Raw genomic sequence first — 22,530 nt, forward strand, 5'->3', positions numbered from 1 at the left:
AGTATCTATCAGCTTAATACATACAACAATGTTGAAATGTTGCTTCCAAAACTCTAACAATGTTAAGTTCGTATTTTCAGTCACTTCAAAGCAATGCTTGAGAAGATGCTTCGAATAAAGTTTTTTGAAGTTTGATATCACTTGCTGATCCATGGGCTGGAGGATAGACGTTGGCTGGCAGAGACAACTGTGATGAATTTAAATTAATCTAAAAGGTCATCTTCAAGGCCAGGGGGGTGACCGGGGGCATTGTCCAAAAGGAGAACACAGTTAAGTGGCAGACCATTATCGGTCACGTATTTCTTGACTGACGGATCAAAAATGATGTTTACCCACTCCGTTTCATCACAATTGAAAACTTGTTGTGGCAGGTATCCTTCTTCACAAAGGAGTTTTTCAAATTTCTTAATGAAACTTTCAGCCGCCTTAATATCAGCACTCGACGCCTCTCCATGCCGGATAACGGAATGAATACCACTTCGTTTCTTAAAGTTGTCAAACCATCCACGACTGGCTTTGAACTCTTCATTTCCTTGCGATGATTCCCCCTCCGTCTCGGCTTCTTCACGCTTAAGGTCTTTGAAAATGTTGCTGGCTTTCTCACAGATAGATGATCGCTTCCAAAACGGTGTCGCCAGCCAATTCCTTCTCCTTTATCCATATTAACAGTAGCCGTTCCATCTCGTCATGTATTTCAGTACGTAATTTAGAAATAATGGTGACGCCTTTTGATGGTTGCAGCTTCTTGATGTCTTCCTTCTGTTTGATGATCGTGGATATAATGGAAGGATTACGACAATATTCCTTTGCCAAATCGACGATACGAATCCCATGTTCATGCCTGGAGATAATTTCGTGTTTAATTTCCATTGTGATCATTTTCTTTGTTTTTTTTTTTCTTCTCACCACCTTTATCTTTGCGACCCATGGTAAATAACAAAATAGCATATTATTAACCAAAATAATACAAAAACGAGCACAAAACACTACGAATAACAAGACGTGTGTAAACAGTGAGGCGGACAGTGTGACGTCACCACAGACTGAGCAGGCATGTGCGTTCGTGTCTCAAAATTTTCCGTCGTATGTTAGGACATAAATTCATGAATATTTCCTTTCGTATCTCCAAAAAATCATATATTAGGACGTTCGTATCTCAAGGTACCACTGTACTGACAAGGGCAAGCATTTTTATTGATTTATTTATTTCTTTTTGCCAAACTTAGTTCATAAAAAGGCAAAGCAAACACAAACGTGCATATTCTTTGTATGAAACAGTCACTATTAGTAATGGCGCACCAAGTTAGAAAGCCCACAGTGTTTAGCGGTGTGTAGTTTATGCATTGAATACAAATGAGTTAGTCAGATGTCCAACTGTGTGAGTGGCATCATTTAGTTTTTCATTTGCTTCTGTCAAAAAAAAACAAAAACAAAAAAAAACATCAGTACGTGTTCTCTAAAAGGAGCCCACCACCTGTACTTTGCCACTTAAATCTCTCTTCCTCGATCCTCTTCCTTTAATAGTTTGATGACTTGAAATTCACCATGGACACGTCATTGTAAATGATTTAATTGTAAAACTTTGTTGATATAACAAATGCAAATGTCAAAATGCGCATAGCTTTCCACCCGTTTCGCCTTCACTCAATGTGTATCCCCCGCAACCTAGGGATACAGATTTTACAGACTGTACCAGTGAGCGCCGCAGCCCAACAGACTTTCACAATAAAAGAAATACAGTAATCCCTCGCTATATTGCGTTTCACCTATCGCGGCTTCGCGGATTTTTTTTACAGTGGTATTGTCCTCTATGTAGCGGCCCCTTGGATTTCGAATAAGGATGGACGCAGAGAGTTTCAAACGGGTGTCTATAATCTTTTATCTCTGAACCAGCATGTTCAGCATTTTGCACAGTGAAAACTACAGAACAACAGAAAAACACAAATTGTAATAGTCGTTTCACAGATAATTCACAGATCAATCATGTATACACAACGCTCCTGTAACGGCTTATCTCGTAAGCTTCGTTAATCAGTGCACGCAGTCGAAGGTAGTTCTGACTCGTCCGTAGCGGAAAATCATTTTATCCACAGCTTTCACTTTCATTCAAGGACTCACATGGACCCAAAGGAACTCTTTCGTCTTCTTGTATAAAAAGTTTCACATTCCAGTACTGTGAGCAATATCGTTCAGTACAACAAATGCATAGCATCTACTTCAGGGCTGCCCACTGTTTTTCAACATGCGAGCGACGTATAATATAACAAAGCCAAGTGATCTACTTACTTAATTTATGTATTTATTTAAAAATAGAATTAGAATTCTTGATAGGTACGGTATACACTGACTAACTGCATGATACCATATTGCACAATACAACTAGTGCACATTTTCTGTTCTTGCTTTACTGATGACCTTCGCTGAATGGAATGAGTCAAGGATAGAGTCCGGACAGGAACTGCTGATAGCGAGCCTTGCGCATGCCTCCCAATGAACATTAGGCACGTTGGACAGGAACTTGGACTGAATATTTGCTCGTGCTGCGGCTGCTGGTTGTGGTGGTGGACGGCTCCTCCATCCCGCGGGTCATTCTCCAGCACCGGGGAAAACTGCGACTGCATGCCTTCGCGCATCACCCGCTTCCCCCTGGCCCGCCTGCTCTCCAGCCAGCGCGGGACGCCTCGCCACAAAGCCCACCGCAAAACAAAAATCCTCCTCTCACTCTGTGTGGAAATACTTAGCTTATGTGTTCCTATATCGTTTTTATACTTAATTCTTCGTTTTAGAGTAGACGGAACAAAATGGAAACTGCTAATTTTGCTAGTTAGCGCTCTTGTATGTGCATGCACGGTGAGGCATGCAACAGGTCTATGACTGGCTGCGCTGCATGCGATCGACCGACACCCCCTTTGCGAACTACTGGTCGATCGCGATCAACGCAATGGACACCCCTAATCTACTCGAACGATGAGAACGCTAAGGGAACGCTCAAAAGCTGTTTTGCTCCCACGACTACCAGCACATCGACTACTCTTCCTCTGTATGCACAGGGGGGGATCTTGCCACATGCGCATGCGCAGTCAATCACAAATCAGAATTATCAAATTAACTACACCATTATTTACAACACAGTAAATTCTAAATCCCATAGTTTACCTTTGAGCACGAAACATGAATCTTTGTGAATTTCTAGCATGAAAGAAAATATAGCACAATAAGAACTTGCTTTTACAGCTCCTATCAACTCAATACTAAGGAATGAAGAAATACAAATTAATCAAATGACAGATTTCAATTTGTCATCCAACTGATAATTTACATTTTTAATATATATTTTATATAACATTTTATACACTACCGTACCTCGTTCCGCTCTCCAAGGGCGCTAGTTAACAGTTCCGACAGTCAGCTATCTTGCCTTAGCTTGGGATACACACATTTCTGAGCTACGGACAATGTAAAATAATGAAAAATCACAATGTCAATCAATATAGATGGCTTTTTTACCGCTCCTCTGTCAACACTAAATTAATGTGAAATTAACGCGTTCAATTGCCCAGCTCTAGTTAAAATATGGAGAAATGTAGTGTAACACTTATTGTAGGATATTCTTTCTTTTCATGGATATTTGTGCTTTTGTGCTTCAGGAAATTCATTTCCGGGATCTCCTAGTCTCCTTACACAGCCTTTCCATTCCTGAGCCAGGTGTCCCTGTTCATCTCGCAATGGTGAGTCACAATTTCCAGAATTTCATAATCATTTTAATACAATACAAGATGGCGGCGCGCATGGACGCAGCGGCTAACAGCTCTCCCTCCCAGTGCTCCTTATTGCTTTTTATTAGTGTTTGCTTGCTCTTATTGGCACCAACTGAGGCACAGCATCGATATACCCGCCAGGACATCGTGGACATTGGATATCGATGCGAAATAACCATCACAGAGGAATTTTGCTATGATCGCAAAATTCCGGACGAACTGGCGAGGCCGCCCGGCTCACCGTGGCTTGTCATCGGGACCAGGAGGCGGCGCAGGCGACGCCGAGAGAGGAAGCAGAAGCGGGGCTGCAGGTCCGGTGTCTTGCTACGGCTGCGACGGCAGCCCCACAGGCAACCACTGCCGAGTCTCTACCTCACCAACGCCAGATCCGTGGTCCACAAAATCGACGATCTGGGATTACAAATCCTGGGAAATCGCTATGTGCGAGACAGCAGTGTGATCGTCGTCACGGAATCCTGGCTGCACGCCGACGTCCCTGACGCTAGCATCCAGCTGACTGGGCGCTCGCTACATCGCGCGGATCGGACGAGGGCCACCTGTAAGCGAAGGGGCGGGGGGCTCTGTGTTTACGTGCATGAGAACTGGTGCGGCGATAGCACGATCGTCGAGAAGCACTCTTCCCCCGACATCGAGTTCATGTCCGTTAAATGCCGGCCTTATTTTCTCCCGAGGGAGCTAAACGGTAGTGATCGTCACAGCTGTTTACATCCCTCCCGACGCTAGCACTAGCACGGCGCTCTCGCTGCTCGTGTGCGTCATCAATAAACATCAGCGGGCTCACCCTGATGGCGTTCACATAGTAACGGGAGACTTTAATAAGGCGAATTTAAAGACTGTACTCCCAGAGTTTCACCAGCATGTCAAGTGCCCAACGAGGGGAGACAACACTCTCGACCATGTGTACTCGAACATCAAGCACGCATACAGGGCCCTCCCACTCGCCCCCCTCGGCCAGTCAGACCACCTGTCCTTGCAGCTCGCACCTGCGTACACCCCTCTCAGGCGCAGATTCAGGCCCACCACAAAGACTGTGAAAATCTGGCGTGATGACGCCATGAGTGAATTACAGGACTGCTTTCAAGACACCAACTGGGACCTCTTTGATCATCAGGACCTTGATGTCTACACGCACTGTGTACTGGACTACATCAAATTCTGCATGGAAACTGTGTCCCTACACAGGACCATACGGACCTTCCCAAATGCGAAGCCCTGGATGTCCAGCAGGGTCCGCTCTCTCCTCAAGGCCCGTGACGCTGCCTTCAGGTCGGGCGACAAAGCCCAGTACAGGGTGGCTCGTGCTGACCTGAGCAAAGGCATCAATCTAGCCAATGCAATCTACAAGGGAAGGCTGGAGGCCCACCTTGCCAGCAACAGACCACGGGAGGTGTGGCAGGGTCTACGGAGCATCACCAACTTCCGTGGCAGCAGCACGACCTCTGTAGACCCGAGTGCATCGCTGGCAGAGGAGCTTAACTGCTTCTAAGCTCGCTTTGACTCGCCCCAACCGTCACACCCCCGCACTTCATGCTCCAACTCCCCCCCACTCACCGTAGAGGAACACGATGTGAGGCGCGCGCTCCTGGCTGTTAACCCCAGGAAAGCTACTGGACCCGACGGAATACCAGGCAAGGTCCTCAGAGCATGTGCCCACCAACTGTCACATGTTTTCTGCAGGATCTTCAACCGCTCCCTGGCTCAAGCAGTCATCCCCTCCTGCTTGAAAACTTCCACCATTATTCCTGTCCCCAAAAAGTCACCCGCCGTCCACCTGAATGACTACCGTCCTGTTGCTCTCACACCAGTCATCATGAAGTGCTTCGAGAGGCTGGTTCTCCAGCACATCAGGGACTGCCTTCCTCCCACTCTGGACCCCTACCAGTTTGCATACCGGGCTAACAGATCCACTGAGGACGCCATCGACACTGCTCTGCATGTTGTGCTGGGCCACCTGGAACAACAGCAGAGCTATGCAAGGATGCTCTTTGTGGACTACAGCTCGGCATTCAACACGATCATCCCAGACATCCTCGTCGCCAAACTGGACATTCTCGGCCTCCCTGCCCTCACACGCATCTGGATTAAGGACTTTCTGACCAACAGACCCCAGACTGTGTTGCTCGGCCCCTACACGTCCTCCACCCGCACGCTGAGCACCGGTTCCCCTCAAGGATGCGTGCTGAGCCCTCTCCTATACGCCCTCTACACCTACGACTGCGCCCGGCCCACGGCAACAACACCATCGTCAAGTTTGCTGACGACACGACAGTGGTCGGTCTGATCTCGGAAGGTGACGAGACAGCCTACAGAGAGGAGGCAAAGAGGCTGACGGCTTGGTGCGAGGACAACAGACTGCAACTCAACATTGCAAAAACAAAGGAGATCGTCGTCGACTTCAGGAGGAACAAGACGGTACCGCCCCCCCCTCTGCATCAAAGGCGTGTGTGTGGAGAGGGTCCACACGTTCAAGTTCCTGGGAGTACAGATCTCCGATGACCTTTCTTGGACACACAACACCACAGCAGTGGTAAAGAAGGTCCACCAGCGTCTGCACTTCCTGAGAGTCCTCAGGAAATTCAACCTGGACAGGAAGCTGCTGCTGGCCTTCTACCACTCGTCCATCGAGAGCCTGTTGACGTACTGTGTCTCCACCTGGTACAGCGGCTGCACTGAGGCGGACAGAGTGAGACTCCAGAGGACAGTCAAAACAGCGCAAAGGATTATTGGCTGCCCTCTCCCCTCACTGTCGGACATCTACACCGCCCGGTGCCTCAGCAGGGCTCTCAACATCGTCAAAGACAATACCCACCCAAACTCCCACCTGTTCGACCTGATGCCCTCTGGCAGGCGCTACAGATGCATCAAATCGAGGACCAATAGACTGAGAAACAGTTTCTTTCCGAGAGCCATCTCTATTCTGAACTCTCACACACACACACACACACACGAGACCACCCTTACCTTGCAGAACAGCATCGTGATGTGTTTTTATATACCCTATTCAGTATTATTTTCCATTGCACTCTCTTATTTATCTAATTTATATATTTGTATTATTGTTGTATTGCACTGGAGAGGGGAGCTCTCTAATCTCGTTGCACACTTGAGTACAATGACAATAAAGGGATTTCTAATTCTAATTTCTAATTCTAAAAATAAGCCTGAAAAACCTTAACCCTAAACTATTTATTTTGTATAGCAGGTGAACAAAAAAAAAAACCTGAACCCTTTAAGTTCACGAGTATGATTTGACACCCATTAACCATAAATGTAACCCATTTAATTTGAACAATTTTAAAATCCACAGTTTTAGGTTGTGGTGTATGAAGTATGTGCATTTGTGGCTGCTCAAACTTATTTTGGTCTCAATCAGTGGTACAGTGGTACAATACAATATAACTGTATGTGTATATCTCTCTCTCTCTCTCTCTCTATATATATATATATATATATATATATATATATATATATATATATATATATACATATACATATATATATATATATACATATACATATATATATATATATACATATACATATACATATATATATATATATACATATACATATATATATACATATACATATACATATATATATATATATATATATATATATATATATATATATATATATATATATATATATATGTATATATATATACATATATTTAAATTAAAAATAAAATATCGTTGCGTTTTGGTTTCAGTGTTACCACAAATTATGTTGTGGCACACAGACAATACATTTTCAAGTCGAACTCCATTGTGCTCTGCATAATAACAATGACTAGATGTTATGTTGAAACAGCCTTATGATTTTTATTTTGATTCCAGCATTTCTACTTCACTGTGCCGGACTTAAATGAGCTCCCCAGAATACCAGAGAACGTGAGTTTTTCAAAAAAAAATTCTTTGCCTTTTAAGTGTTTACCAGAGCTCATCAAGGATTGGTCCCCTTCTCCTTGAGCTTGTAAAACAATGTCCTGTGATGTCTTATGTTCTTTTTAACCTTATACAAGGTAGTTGACAGAAAGCCATTAACTTGAGCTTTTATTGTGTGAAGGCTAAGGCCTTCACACATATGTGATTCTACACCATTCGACTTTATTCTATATTCTATTTTCTTCCTCGCCTTTTTTCGGCGCCTAACTACTTCCACAGTTTTCATCCGATTTTCACCGTTCCAACTTCGTTCTATTTCAAAGATTCACGCAAAGCGTGCATGTATTTTTCATGTCTTCACCTATTTCCCATAATTCACCATTTCACTTTATTCACCCCCAAAAAAACATTAATTTCCAATGGGAGATTTAACATTTCACTATTAAATGCTTCAAATTAAAATTTAACCCATTCAGGTCATTCATTTCACATTCCAGTATCTCCTTTCACACTTTCACCTCATTCACCCTTCAAAAATTCATCCATTCATCCTGTCAGGTTTAAAAGGTCCTGACGCCTTCATTAGACTGAATTAAATGCAGAGAACCAGAGGAATAACCAGGGAAGGTTTTGTCTTTTCTCCATCGCGATGGGAGGAGAAGCCAGGAAGTGAAGTAGACGTCTTTCCAGTTCACTCTCCCGCACTCTCACTGACTCCTTCGCCCATCCCTCTGGACTTTATTCAGAGAAAAACGAAACCTATGGAAAGTGAAACTTAAAACAAGCGTGTGGGTGTGCGCATGTGTGCTGAAGCAATGATGTGCGTGTCTGTGAGTGTGTGTGTAATTATCATTGATACAAATAGTGTATAAAAAACATGATTAAAAATACACAAACTATTTACATACTCTCACATTTCCCCCCTGTTTGTCGGATTTAAATCATGTCCATACGGCTTTAAGATGAGTCATCAGGGAATAAAACATATAAAAATACATTTCAATGTGCCTAGTGAAAAATAACAAAACTGTCTCCACGCAGAGCTTGTCTCTGGGGGACTCGATGCAGGCCCCTTGCCTCGCTGTAGGAGGAGACAGCCGTCTTTACCTCCCGGATCTTCGTGTGTGGGGCTTGGGCGACAAGTCCATATTCATTTTACGTTTCAGTGTCCAGTTCGAGTTCGTCATTGTCCAGTTCGAGTTTGTCATACTCAACATCAATCAGATTGTAATGTTACTTTTGGGCAACAAACATGCAATTAATCATCATTTTTGTCATAAAAATAATGCAACAAAAACAGACTACACATAACAAAAAATGAAAACCATAATTATCCCGATATATATTGTGTCTTTCAAATTCTTCATAGTGGTCATAACATCAATAATTGTTTCATTTTTAAAACTTTAAATGCAATTATGTTCTTCAATCAAGGTTCAAATTTCTTTATGTACGTCATTAATTTCTAAACCATATCTAATCTTTTTATTCTGTGGCTTCAACATTCGTATCTGTGGCTGGTGGTGTGGTTCTGATGTGCGTGTGGTCCGAGATTGTGACTCGGGGAGGGATTCGCGTTGCTAGGCCTTTAGCTGGAAACCGGTGAAGCTTGTACTGCAACTGGTGGATCCAGCTGCCACGCCCCGCGACCTTTGCAGCGTCGGGGTCACCGCCATCATCTGGCGAGGGCCATCTCAGCATTCACTTCCCCCCAACGGAGTCGTTTCAACACCTTGAAGAAGAGTTGGTCTCCCACACGGACGTGATTTCTGTAAATCAGAACACACTTGACCAGTATTTGCGTCTTTTGCATCTTTTTCGGTCAAACATGTTTTTTGTTGGTGGTTCTGATGAACCTGAGAGTCTATAGGGGATAGTGTCCTTCCTTCGGCTGGCATTGTCCTCATTGCTGTGATTGAAACACAGTCTGGCCATTGTCTCTCTTTTTTTTTTTTTTTTCCATTAGTGCGTTCCACAAGTCCTGCAGACTGTATGCACAGTGACGCTTTGAGTCCATTTTTTAACAACTGTCCCACTTGTTACAGCATCATTCACAAAATGCATCATTTTCACTTCAAATCACTTCTTGAAATTCCAAATGTCAGGATAATTTGATTACACAACACTTTTCCCAATCGTTTTTAGCATCAGCATGTGTTGTTGGAAACAACTTGATCCATTTTGAAAACATATCAATCATAGTCAAACAATATTGCAACCCAAACAAATAACAGTGTCCAAAAAAAATTTTTGTTGAAAAGTCTGTATGTGGGAACAATTCCATATGATATCTCCTCCCTGTTGAGGCACGACGTCTGCTCGTGTCTCACTCAATGTTTGCATCATTGTCCACCCAATGTGCATGTTCAATTAGTGGTGCCTTTTTCCCTGGCCTGAGATTAACTTGTCAAGTTGATTTACTGTGTGTGTGTGTGTGTGTGTGTGTGTGTGCTTTCATTAAACCTCTTGTGCTTTGTTGACTCTGGGGTTATGGCTTGGCTCCAGCCTTTATTCAATCGTAATCGTGTCATTTTCTGTTCAGAATTTTTTTTAATTTACAAATACTTACTTAGACGTGCTTTATGCGCAACTTTTCTTTTATCTTTTGTGATTTTTAAAGCACCCGTTCGCCCAAAATCAACAGAACACAAGAACATTTTATCTTGACTGTGAGTTCACATTGTAACCATACAGCTCATACAAGATGGGAAACTCCAAATTTTAATTAGCTCACAACCGCCTACGCTCTTCCTGCTTATCCTAACAATTTCTCTCTTTTACAAGTTATCTGTTGGTATCGCACTACTAATACTCCCATCGCATAAAAGTCAGCGTGATTTCTTCCTACAACCTTGGTTCTCAGACACTTTCTTATCAGTCTGGAAGGTGCACCTGGTCTTCAAGTCCTACACGTCTTAACTCCTCCAGTCGGGAGGAAAATATGTCAAAAAGTCAAGTCATGGGTTTGGTGAAAATTTGGACGGCTCCACAGTCGTGTGGCGCCTTCTAAATGGTGCGTGGAAAAAGAATGGCGCTGGGCTTAAATGCATCGCACCTTATTAATGTAATGTTACAATTAAATCGCCGTGCAATGTGAATGTCGTGTGATGGAATGTCATTTTTTTCATTCCTTAAAGCAGCAGTGAAAGCTCTTGATCACACTCTTAAGTGGTTCTCTGCCACGAAATCCAAATTGTTGTGACTAATATGCAAATGGATTCACTTTCCTGTGTTTCTGCAGCAACACAAGTCCATGAAGCCATTTTTTGCAGTCACTGTTTGCCCAAATGGCTTATAATAATAATTTGGTAGTGCATTAAGATGCTTTGTAAATACAATCTTGCAGTGTATCTCCACAAGTTCCAACATACACAACCCATTTTATGGCCATGATACTATTGTTTTAAACTCACCCTAAGCCTGTTGGGCTCTTTCTCTGCCGCATAAATTACAGCCCTGAGAGACTTTGGGCTCCAACTTTATCTATGAAAGGTCAGGGACTTAATGGAGGTCATGAAAGTCCCAAGGAAGGCGTTTACACAAAAGTGGTCTGGCAAAGATTTATTACTATTTTTCTTCCCGCTTATCACTGACAATGCGCCGCTTTAAAGTTTTGACGTTTGTTTAAATTCACCCTTGCTTATTAATTCCGATATTAAAGTCCAATTGTCAGTGTATCACGGCCTAATAAGCAAAACGCATGTTGATGTAGAAGTCCTTCTACACACACTTTTTATGTTAGTTTTTTTCTTTCGCCATGTGATCTTCTATTGCTTCTCTCTTCGTCCTGAAAAGTTATTGTTTATCACAAGACTCTCTGCTTCCTTCTTTTTTTAAAATGTTTTCTCTTTTCCTTCCTTCTGCTCAACACGTTCAAGCTTTTTGTGCATAATTTAGAATCTTCTTTTCCATTTTACAAGTTGGCCAATTTAAATTAGGTTGTTTTATTTGAAAAGTCTGTATGTGGGAGCAAAATCTAATTTCTATCCTCCTCCTCACAGGAGCCTCTCCACAGTCTGCTCCTAATTTCCAAATTCACTGTAGTTTTTCCACAACCACTCAAACCTACCAATGTCTCGAATCAAAATTTAAAAAATCAAGAAACACCTATGTTTTTGCAAAAATTCCTCATGTTCACTTTCAGAAGCTTCATCCAATTGTTAAAATTTCATAACACCTACTTCTCCCTTTCTGAAGGAGACGCAAGTATACAATTAAGTAAAAACCATCATCAAAATGATATATCTTGTCTATTAAATCATGTAAATATAAATTATCTCATCACTAAACTTTTTCTGTAAATTAATCACATCCCCACAACTTGGGCTCTCATTATTCTGTAAAAATAAAACTAATTTCAATTCATGCAACCAACTCAGTGGCCTTCTGGGTCCCTCAACCACACAGGTTCTAATTCTGTTACTCTGTTCCATTTTTCCCCTTGCAAATCTGACTATGGCCCCTTTCTCACTTGCCCTATCATTTGAAATTGATTTATTATAAGCAATCCTATCTGCACCAATGTCACATAAAAAGGGTAATTGGTGTCCCATTACCAATACGGTTATTTCAGCTCAATCATTTAATCAAAAGCCAATATCTTTTGTAAATTTAGGAAAACCTCTTCATTTAAAAACTCATCTGTTCTTTAATCTTTCTATCTTAGTCATGCTGAAGGCTGCTTCTTCTCAAGGCAATTTCTTGCTATCTGGCCTTCTTTTAGTGTGGTCTTCCTGTGTGGTTGACGGCAGTTTCTGGCAAAGTGTCCTGATCTGCCACAATTGTAACAAATATCATCTCCGGTGGGAAGGCGTCCTCGTCTCAGCCTCTTCCACCTTGATAAGGGACTTTCTGACCTTTATTTTGATAAAAAATGTCTATAGACCTCTGTTTCTTTTTATTTTCTATCTTCTCAGCATGGAGGGCGTGATTTACATACTCCTCCAGGGTACCTGTTGGCAGGCAAATGTAATGTTTATTTACCCACTTATGAATTTCCTCTCTTGATCCTGCATGTAAAGCATTCTTCAACTGCTGTTGAAATGCCCCATCCACATCACCATCTTCCTGCAGCCCGCTGTGGTTTTGAAACACAGCTGTCATTCTCACTTTGTATTGCCCAAATGTCTCATCTTCCTCTTGTTTTACTCTTCCTATTTCAGCCTAATTTGCTCCATCTGACTTTTCACATTTCTTTCCCTTGCTTATTTTGTTTTCATCCTTTCTTTTCTGTTTCTTGTCACCCTCTTCTCTTTTTAAGGCTACCCTCATCCAATATTCTGTTTCCTCAAAGCCATTTTTCTTCATCTTTTTGTGGTCTTTCTTTGTCTTTGCTATGATTGATTTCTGCAATGCGGCTATTTTTCGTGTTTTTAACTGACCATTAAAACTATGTTCAGCTTTCCATGAGTCTAAATACTGAATTTTATCAATATCCTGTTTTTTTTTTTTTTATGAACTTCCTTATCTTCACTCATCTTTTTAAACCAGCCTAGGCGTCTGGGTTCAATTTCTTTATTTTTCAGAAAACGCACATCAGGCTATTTCTCTCTTTTCTTTTAAGCCTATCCCGTTGTATAAGTTATTTTATTTAATTTCAAATTTAAATGAATTTATCTCCTCAAATCATCTTCTTTATTAATTTCTTTTGTAAATTTGGGAATTATTTTTCTCAATAAGATCTCGTCACTCATAAGTAGCCTTTTGTTGGTTACTAATCCTTGATTCCATTTTATCTCTACTTCATCAATCCTTTTAGCATAATTCCAACCACTTTGATCACTCTCCCTGACATTTAGACACACAGACAGACGCTCAGACAGACACACAGACATATACACGGGCCCACAAAACGACACACACAGTTCTCAACACGGAACAACTTCAAACAAAAATAACATGTTAGTAATAACAGCAACACAATCCATCTTTATCTTTTGCCCATAATAAGTCCTTTAATTCAACTAATATCGCTCATAATTATGTGTGTGCAGCCCTATAGGGCCAATGCAGCCTCTGCCACAAATGCACACTGCCACTTATACACGCAACACATTGAGGTGAGCGCTTTTTTGGTTTATCTATCTTTTATTGGGGTTTTTTGTCTTATCGATGCAGTTCTGTCTGATCTAGTTGTCATTCTATGTGGCATTACCTGATAATGTGGAGGTGGGGGTAATTCAGGATGTAGGGGGCATTTGCACCCCCCTCACCCTTCTTTACCTTCTTTTAAAACCTTCTCTGTCATTCTCAAATACTATTCCTGTTTATAACCCTTATTGCATTATACAAGATAAAATTCCAAATGGTATTTGTAATCCCCAATCACACCATTCACTCACTTTGCATACAGCAAAATGATCATTCCACATCTGGTGTTGTGTGTGCGGGGTTTTTTTTTTTTTTTTTTCTCTTCAGCTTCTCTGCAAATTCTTCTCTCACTACCCTGAAACCTGATCCTTCAGGCTTGGCCCAGCCAGACCTCTTCTTTTGCTGTTGTCTGGTCAGCTACTTCTCCAAACCCACACACACACACACACACGCACGCACGCCCCCTCACGCACGTACGCTCTTTCTCAAACCCCCACCTTTTTTTTTTTCTCTTTGTCCTCATACACACACACACAGCTGCGCAGCTACAAAGAATATTAAAATAATAAAAACCACCAAAAATAATGCCTTATTATTCCCTAAATTTCAATGTGAAATTGTGAGTAGACCTCTAAGTCGTCGATAATTTCTATTTATCGACACCGAGGAACTTTTAATAGACTCTACCGTGCTGTCGGTTTGAACGAGTTACGACCTAATTTCTTCTTTTTGTAACTCCCTAAACAACACGATCCGGTTTAGACGTACCGCAGGACGTTCTTTTTTACCACCGCGTTATCTGTAAGGGAGACCCAGTCTCCCGAGAAACCCAGTTTCTCAATGAGTTACGGCCTAATACTATTTGTAACTCCTTGAATAACGCGATCCGGTTTTTTTCTTTTCTTCTTTTTTTTTTTATCAGACGGACCGCAGAACCGTCAATCAACGCAACCGTGCTTTCCGTAAGGGAGACCCAGTCTCCCGAGAAACCCAGTTTCTCAATGAGTTATGGCCTAATTATTTTTCTATAACTCCTTAGACAAGCACGATCCAGTTTCTTTTCTTTTCGACCGAACTACTGCAAAACGGCCGGCGCGCTCTTCCTTACTCACATAAATCACCCCTTACGAATTGTGTTAATATTTTAAATTTTAAAATGGTGGCACAAAATAATTTGAAAAACAATACCTGGCTTCCTCCGGATCCGCCTGGTCCGACAGGGAACCGACATCCGGGCGGACGGCCGCGCCGCAGCTCAGGGACCCGCTTTCAAATGGTGAAGCGCTGACGTCAGATTCGTTGGCCCCCGAAATATCCAGCGACGTTCGTCCGTCCGGGTGTGGCTCCCGGGTTTCGGCACCAATAAATGTCAGGTTTAAAAGGTCCTGACGCCTTCATTAGACTGAATTAAATGCAGAGAACCAGAGGAATAACCAGGGAAGGTTTTGTCTTTTCTCCATCGCGATGGGAGGAGAAGCCAGGAAGTGAAGTAGACGTCTTTCCAGTTCACTCTCCCGCACTCTCACTGACTCCTTCGCCCATCCCTCTGGACTTTATTCAGAGAAAAACGAAACCTATGGAAAGTGAAACTTAAAACAAGCGTGTGGGTGTGCGCATGTGTGCTGAAGCAATGATGTGCGTGTCTGTGAGTGTGTGTGTAATTATCATTGATACAAATAGTGTATAAAAAACATGATTAAAAATACACAAACTATTTACATACTCTCACACATCCATTCCCAATTGCTCTTCTTCGGCACGCCACTGCTTCCACATATTTCATCCGATTTTCACTGTTCCAACTTCAATCTATTCCAAATATTCACGCCATGCGTGCTTCCATATTTCACGTCTTCACCTATTTCCCATAATTCATCATTTCACTTTATTCGCTCCCCAAAACCCCATTCATTTCCAATGGGAGATTAAACATTTCACTATTAAATGCTTCAAAATTCAAAATTAACCCATTTAGGTCATTCATTTCACATTCCAGTATCTCCTTTCATACCTTCACCTCATTCACCCTTCAAAAATTCATCCATTTATCCATTCCCAATTGCACTCTTTCGACACGCTACAGCTTCCCCATTTTTCATCCGATTCTCACCATTCCAACTTCAATCAATTTGTAAAATTCACGCCATTCAGGCTTCAATTTTTTTTTCAATTTTACATTATAATATTATCTAAATCAATTTATTCATACTCATTTCCATTTAGTGTCATTCAACATCATTCACTATAATTCAACATCCTTCCACCTTCCATCATTCACTCTCATTCCACATTCTCATTCAATTCTATTCTCTACAATTCAAACTCATTCAATTTCATTCTCTATGATTCAAAATCATTCAATAGCATTCTACATCCTTCCACCCAGATAGCTTCAACTCCTCAGCCTTCACACGCGATTTCCAGAAATTGCATTATCTAGTTCAGAGGTATTCAATTAAAAGTCAGAGGTCCACGACTAAAATTTCTTCCAATTAAAAGGTCCGAACCAAAGTCCAACTTCCCTTAATGTCTAGCCTATGTTCACATTTTTATATAGTTTCAATATTTAGTAATTTTCAACAGAGCACACTTATTTACAAAATATTTAGCAATGTTCCCATTAAACACCTTGGCCAGTCAAACAAATATAAGGCGTTTATTTCACATTCAAGAAAATTTGGCTCCAGGAACTTAAGGGTGCCACTTCCAGAACAAAACTGTAAAACACCTCCCGCAGTAATATATCAAGTGCTAAGCATTGAGTTAACATCTTTTACCTTTTTTTCTTAAATCAAAGAGTGATCAGCCTAAAAAAAACGGAAAGCCTAATTATCCAAGTAAAACAGGTAAACATGTTCAGTACACAATCAATAAAAATGGCTGTCCTCATGAAAAACTAATTCCAAATGAGCTTTGACAACACCTTTTCTTTTGAATACTTTTTTTAACTTCTCTTAATGAGAAAAATGAGTTGGTGACTGCCCTGCCAGTAACTTAAATCTGGGTTGGAAAGGAGTCAGGGCCATTGGGATTTGGTAGATTATTTCACACATCTGGGCTTTGTGTTTTCATTTAAATAATGTTTGTGCAACAGCATTTAAGCACTCCTTCGCAACTTCCCCACCACTGAATGTTTTTTTTATGTTTTCCGAAAATCCATGATACTTTTAGTTAACATTCGTTTGCATGCCGCTGTGCTGTAAACGAAAATGTAAACATCTGTTATACTGCACTCGAAGTTCGATGTTTTTCCGTGCGCTCACCTCAAACTTCAGCGGATAACTTTGTTTCGTAGTGGCGCTTCGAAATGTTGCGGTGGTTTTCGGAGCATATGATGCACACTGGTTTAGAATCGGCTGCACCCAGAACAAAACTAAATTTCTTCGTCCATTCATTGAAAGCAACACGCATCGTCCTTGCTAACCTTTTAGCAAGCATACTGTCAACCGCACTCTCTTCCGGTCTGTTGCGCAATTGGCAGTGGATCGTAAACAAAAGATTTGATTGGCTCAAATCAGTGACGCCTTTTCCGTATTAACTAGAATTGCAGTGCCAACGTTTGCGAATGCGCCCTGAAAAAAAATCATCATAGATTGGTCATGGGTCTGGTCCGAACCATCCCGCGGTCCGGATTCGGACAATATTATGACACTACCTATAAATGCTAAAAGAAATACTTGTAAACATATTTCACGTTTCTTGAGCACCAATAAATTTTTTTATATAGAAGGGACTGAAATCATGAAATTGAGGAAATGCACTATGCTAAAGAAAACTAAAATCACCACTTGAATTTATTTTTTATTTAGTTTTTATTTAACCTGAATACAAAACGTTTTGTTTTGCTTATATAGTATGCATAATATCATCTGCACGTTCAAAATGTGGTACGTGCCTAAAAAAATAAGAGCGTGTAAGAGAGAGAAAGAGAGAGAGGGAGAGTGAGCGTGATGCATATCATAAAACTCGGAAAGAACATCCATCCATCCATCTTCTGTACCGCTTCTCCTTACTAGGGTCGCGGGGGGTGCTGGAGCCTATCCCAGCTATCTTCGGGGAGGAGGCGGGGGGCACCCTGAACTGGTTGCCAGCCAATTGCAGGTCACACAGAGACGAACAACCATCCACGCTCACACTCACACCTAGGGGCAATTTAGAGTGTTCAATCGGCCTGCCATGCATGTTTTTGGAATGTGGGAGGAAACCTGAGTACCCGGAGGAAACCAACGCAAGCACGGGGAGAACATGCAAACTCCACACAGGATGGCCGGAGCCAGGATCGAACCCACGCCCGATGCTGTCTCTCACTGTGAGGCCATCGTGCTAACCAGTCGTCCACCGTGCCGCCTCGGAAAGAACAATGCTCAGCAAAACAAAATTGTGAACCCATTTTTTCAGAATATTTTTTAGTACTGTAAATTGCTATATTCTAATGACCTAGATGTGTTTTTTTGTTGTTGTTGTTGTGTGTTGCCATCAATGGCTTGTGGCAAATGCGTCACGTACTTTGGGTGCGGATAGTGGTCGCAAGTTACATGTGCTGTAGCGCTTTCAGTGTCAATCAAGCATAAATAAAAACTATGTTTTGATTTTTAATACACGTGAGTTCGCTGACTAATGCCGCCACAATCCACAGTAGACGTCATTTTATGTTAGCGTACCACAACAGGACATCGCATGCAACGTTTCATCAGACACACCCGGTAGCCTGCGCGTGCTAGCTACAGCTGGCTATGTCAGAAATTATGTTATCGTAGAGTAAATTGGGCGTCAGCTGCAACGTTTTTCCTTTATAAATGCTCGGTTATCACTGCTGTGTTGCTACGAAAGGGAAGTTTACATCGTATTAAGTAGCATAGGTGTGCAGTTTGTTTACAGCACAGACATGAGACAATGGCGTTGCGAATCGATTCTTTTATTTTTGTATGGATGCATATTTTGAGCAGATTATATCGATTTTACATCAATTTTTGATGAATCTTTACATCCCTAGTATTGAAATGCTAAAATATAACAAATCAAGTTCATTACTGGATATGGCCTGACATAAGCATGCATTGTACTCATATTTAAAAGCATGGCATAAATTATGTGGTATTTCATCACTGTTTTAGAGATTTTTGCTATTTGGCCCAAATGTTCTGTAAACATTCCGTGAAAAGTGGAAAAAAAAAAATCACGCTTCAACAGAATGATATTTTTGAAGAACCAGTCACAGCGCTTAGCACCGCGGCTCCATTTGAAAAGTGCACACGTTTTGTCAGAGATTATCCGAGAGTAAAAACATCTGTGATTTGATCACGGAAAAGATAGTGGCTTGACAAACAACCCTTTACCATCTTTAAGGACACTGGCTTTTGTCGGCTAATAAACCATTTGGCGGCGCAATTTGTACTTAGGAGTGACTGCTAATTTTTGGACGCATGTGTGCCAGCAAAAAACAATGTGACACGCTTGCGTACACTGATAGATGGAAATAAGGACACAAGCGTGACTACTGATTTGCCCATGACATGGCTGTGCAGTATGCTCAGCTGAGCAGTTACTGTAATTATTTTCTTACAATGCTCATTTTCAGCTTGCAGAACTTGAGTGCACTTTATGAATCTTGAGCCAAGATTTTGTGGGAACCAAGCATTTATTTTTTAATTGTGTGCATTCAGTCGAGTGAAACGGTGTAGTTATTTCAGCAGAAGATAATCAATGATGTTGTACATTTTCCACAGCTGCATATTCAGTTGTCCACTGAATGCTGTTCTGCTGTTCTTCCGGTATCTATTGTTTATGTGTTTTAATTTTTGTTCTAATTTCCCGCTAATTTATATTACACCACATGAAAGCGCTTTGTTACCACTCCGGCTGTTGTGAGATGCGCTAAATAACGTATTGTATTGTATTGTACTACAAACTAGATCAGGCATCACCAAATGGCGGACCGCGGTCCGGATCCGGACCGACAGATGGTTCGGACCAGACCCATGACCAATCTATGATGATTTTTTTTCAGGGTGCATTCGCAAACGTTGGCGCTGCTATTCTAGTAAATACGGAAAAGGCGTCACTGATTTGAGCCAATCAAATCTTTTGTTTACGATCCACTGCCAATTGCGCCGCAGACCGGAAGAGAGTGCTGCTGACAGTATGCCGTGCTAAAAAGTTAGCAAGGTCGATGCGTGTTGTTTTAAATGGATGGACGGAGAAATTTAGTTTCGTTCTGGCTGCAGCCGATTCAAAACCAGTGTGCATTATATGCTCCGAAAACCGTCGCATCATTGCAAAGTGCCACTACGAAACAAAGCACCGTCCTTTTTGTGCAAAGTTATCCGCCGACGTTTGAGGTGAGCGCACGCGAAAACATCAAACTTTGACTGCAGTATAACAGATTTTTACATTTTGGTTTACAGCCCAGCGGCATGCAAACGAATGTTCACTAAAAGTATCATAGATTTTGGGGAAACATAAAAAAGGCGTGCTTAAATGCGGTTGCACAAACATTATTTAAAGGGAAACAAAAAACCCAGATGTGTGAAATAATCTACCAAATCCCAATGGCCCTGACTCCGTTCCAACCCAGATTTAAGTCACTGGCAGGGCGGTCACAACTCGTTTTTCTCATTATGAGAAGTTAAAAAATATTCAAAAGCAAAGGTGGTGTCAAAGCTCATTTGGAATTAGTTTTTCATGAGGACAGCCATTTTTATTGATTGTGTACTGAACATGTTTACCCGTTTTACTTGGATAATTAGGCTTTCCGTTTTTTTTAGCTGATCACTCTTTGATTTAAGAAAAAAAGGTAAAAGATGTTAACTCAATGCTTAGCACTTGATATATTTCTGCAGGAGGTGTTTTACTGTTTTTTTCTGGAAGTGGCACCCTTAAGTTCCTGGAGCCAAATTTTCTTCTATATTTGTTTGACTGGCAAAGGTGTTTAATGGGAACATTGCTAAATATTTAGTATATAAGTGTGCTCTGTTAAAAATTACTAAATATTGAAACTATATAAAAATGTGAACGTAGGCTAGACATTAAGGGAAGTTGGACTTTGGTTCGGACCTTTTAATTGGAAGAAATTTTAGTCGTGGACCTCTGTGACTTTTAATTGAATACCTCTGCTCTAGTAGTTTACATCCCATTGTAATTTTTTTGTGACATAAAATGCTTGTCTTCACCGATCCATCACAAGAACATTTGATTTGAATTGGCATCAATATTAATATAAATAAATACATGCAAGCTACAAAAATATCTGCAATTATTTCTGCATCAAATTCATTAGATGTGTTTTTAGTATAAGTTTGAATGGTAGTGTTAAATGTATTCAATCTTCGTTTAGAAAAAAAATGTCCTGACTAAATTAGACAAAAAATTGGATATTTTTATTTATTTTTTTTTTCACTAAAACTTGATGACTAAAATAGTTTTGTTGGACTAAAATAAATGAATACTCAACTTTCAGTCAAAATGAGATAACAAGTGATTTGAACTGGATGAAAACTGAGACTGCATTTAAAAATGGCAAATAAAATTAACACTCAATCAGTGCTTAGTCCGTCATTTTTCAGGTGTAACAAGAGTGATTTAAACTGGACGAAAACTGAGACTACATTTAAAAATGTCTAATAAAATTAACACAAAATCAGTGCTTAGTCCGTCATTTTTTAAGTGATCCGTCAATCCTCAGCAAAACGGCGTCCGTCAGTGCCGGACTGACGAACCACTCCGTTGGAATGCCCGCCTCTGGTAATTAGTGATGCATTTGCATAAAATTTTTGACTCCGCAATTGTTCACGTTCACTTGCCTGGAAATAACAATTCCCTCCATATAATGCTGTATTCATTCGAACTAATTTATGTCCCACAGTACACTATCTAATTTATAGTTCACAACTCACGTATGTCTTTGTTTAACTCTTACAGAGGAACCTTACAGAGTATTTTGTAGCAGTTGATGTCAATAACATCCTTCAACTCTACGCTAGTATGCTTTATGAACGTCGGATCCTCATCTGCAGTAGCACACTAAGCACTGTAAGTATAGTCCTCATGTTTTTAATCTTTTCTGATTTTCTGTAGTTCCTGTCAAAATTCTTGTATTATGTCTTTTAACTGTTGTTCATTTTTGGTGAACATATCTTAAATTATTTACTCACCAAACCTATTGCACCTCTTGAAGTGCATTTTGAAGAATGACTGCCATAAGAAGTGCCATGAAAAACATCAGTGAATGTAACATGAAACCAGAGATTCGGGCAGTTGTGAAGGGCCCATGCAACTCCGGCCTCTTTGGAGTACTGGCACATTGGAATTGGAATGAAAAATTTTGACTTTCATGAGTTTTCACTAGTGCTGTCAAGTGATTATTATTTTTAACTAATTAATCACAAAATATTCCATTATTGCGATTAATTACATTTTTCAACTACAATTTTTTGGGAAGCTTGTAACAGATATTTACTTGAATAATATTTTGCAATTGATGCAAAATCACCCAATATGAAGTATATTTAATTCAAAAACTGTTTTAATAGCTTTCTGTGATTCTTGAATACGATCGAAATGGGGACATCTTTATAGCCATTTTTCTTTTAAACATTTTTCCCAACTGCCCATAAGCGCCACACTCCAGCAGTGTTGGTTTGCAAGGCCCAGTGGTAACTTGAACACAGTGTTTTGTTCTGAGACCTGCTGAAGATGCACAGCTAATATTGCCCAATATTTGCAAAGAATGCAAATTATTTTTCAAACTGAGTTAACTGAGTTAAAATATTTAACTG

At 40.9% G+C, this 22,530-nt stretch overlaps 1 protein-coding gene across 3 annotated transcripts in view; it reads left to right on the plus strand.

Annotated features, from left to right (window-relative positions):
- Positions 1–22,530, plus strand: part of dennd1a (DENN/MADD domain containing 1A) — a 184,997-nt gene that overhangs the window by 59,996 nt on the left and 102,471 nt on the right. For all 3 annotated transcript variants that reach the window (XM_088282175.1, XM_088282176.1, XM_088282177.1), the window contains 3 exons: positions 3,648–3,728; positions 7,619–7,672; positions 21,674–21,784. In XM_088282175.1, coding sequence (XP_088138301.1) covers positions 3,648–3,728; positions 7,619–7,672; positions 21,674–21,784 — 246 coding nt within the window. The remainder of the gene's footprint in view (positions 1–3,647; positions 3,729–7,618; positions 7,673–21,673; positions 21,785–22,530) is intronic.

The sequence above is a fragment of the Idiotropiscis lumnitzeri genome, chromosome 18 (genome assembly GCF_059441095.1).
Source record: "Idiotropiscis lumnitzeri isolate Australia: NSW breed Sydney's pygmy pipehorse chromosome 18, RoL_Ilum_1.0, whole genome shotgun sequence".
Lineage (NCBI taxonomy): Eukaryota > Metazoa > Chordata > Actinopteri > Syngnathiformes > Syngnathidae > Idiotropiscis > Idiotropiscis lumnitzeri.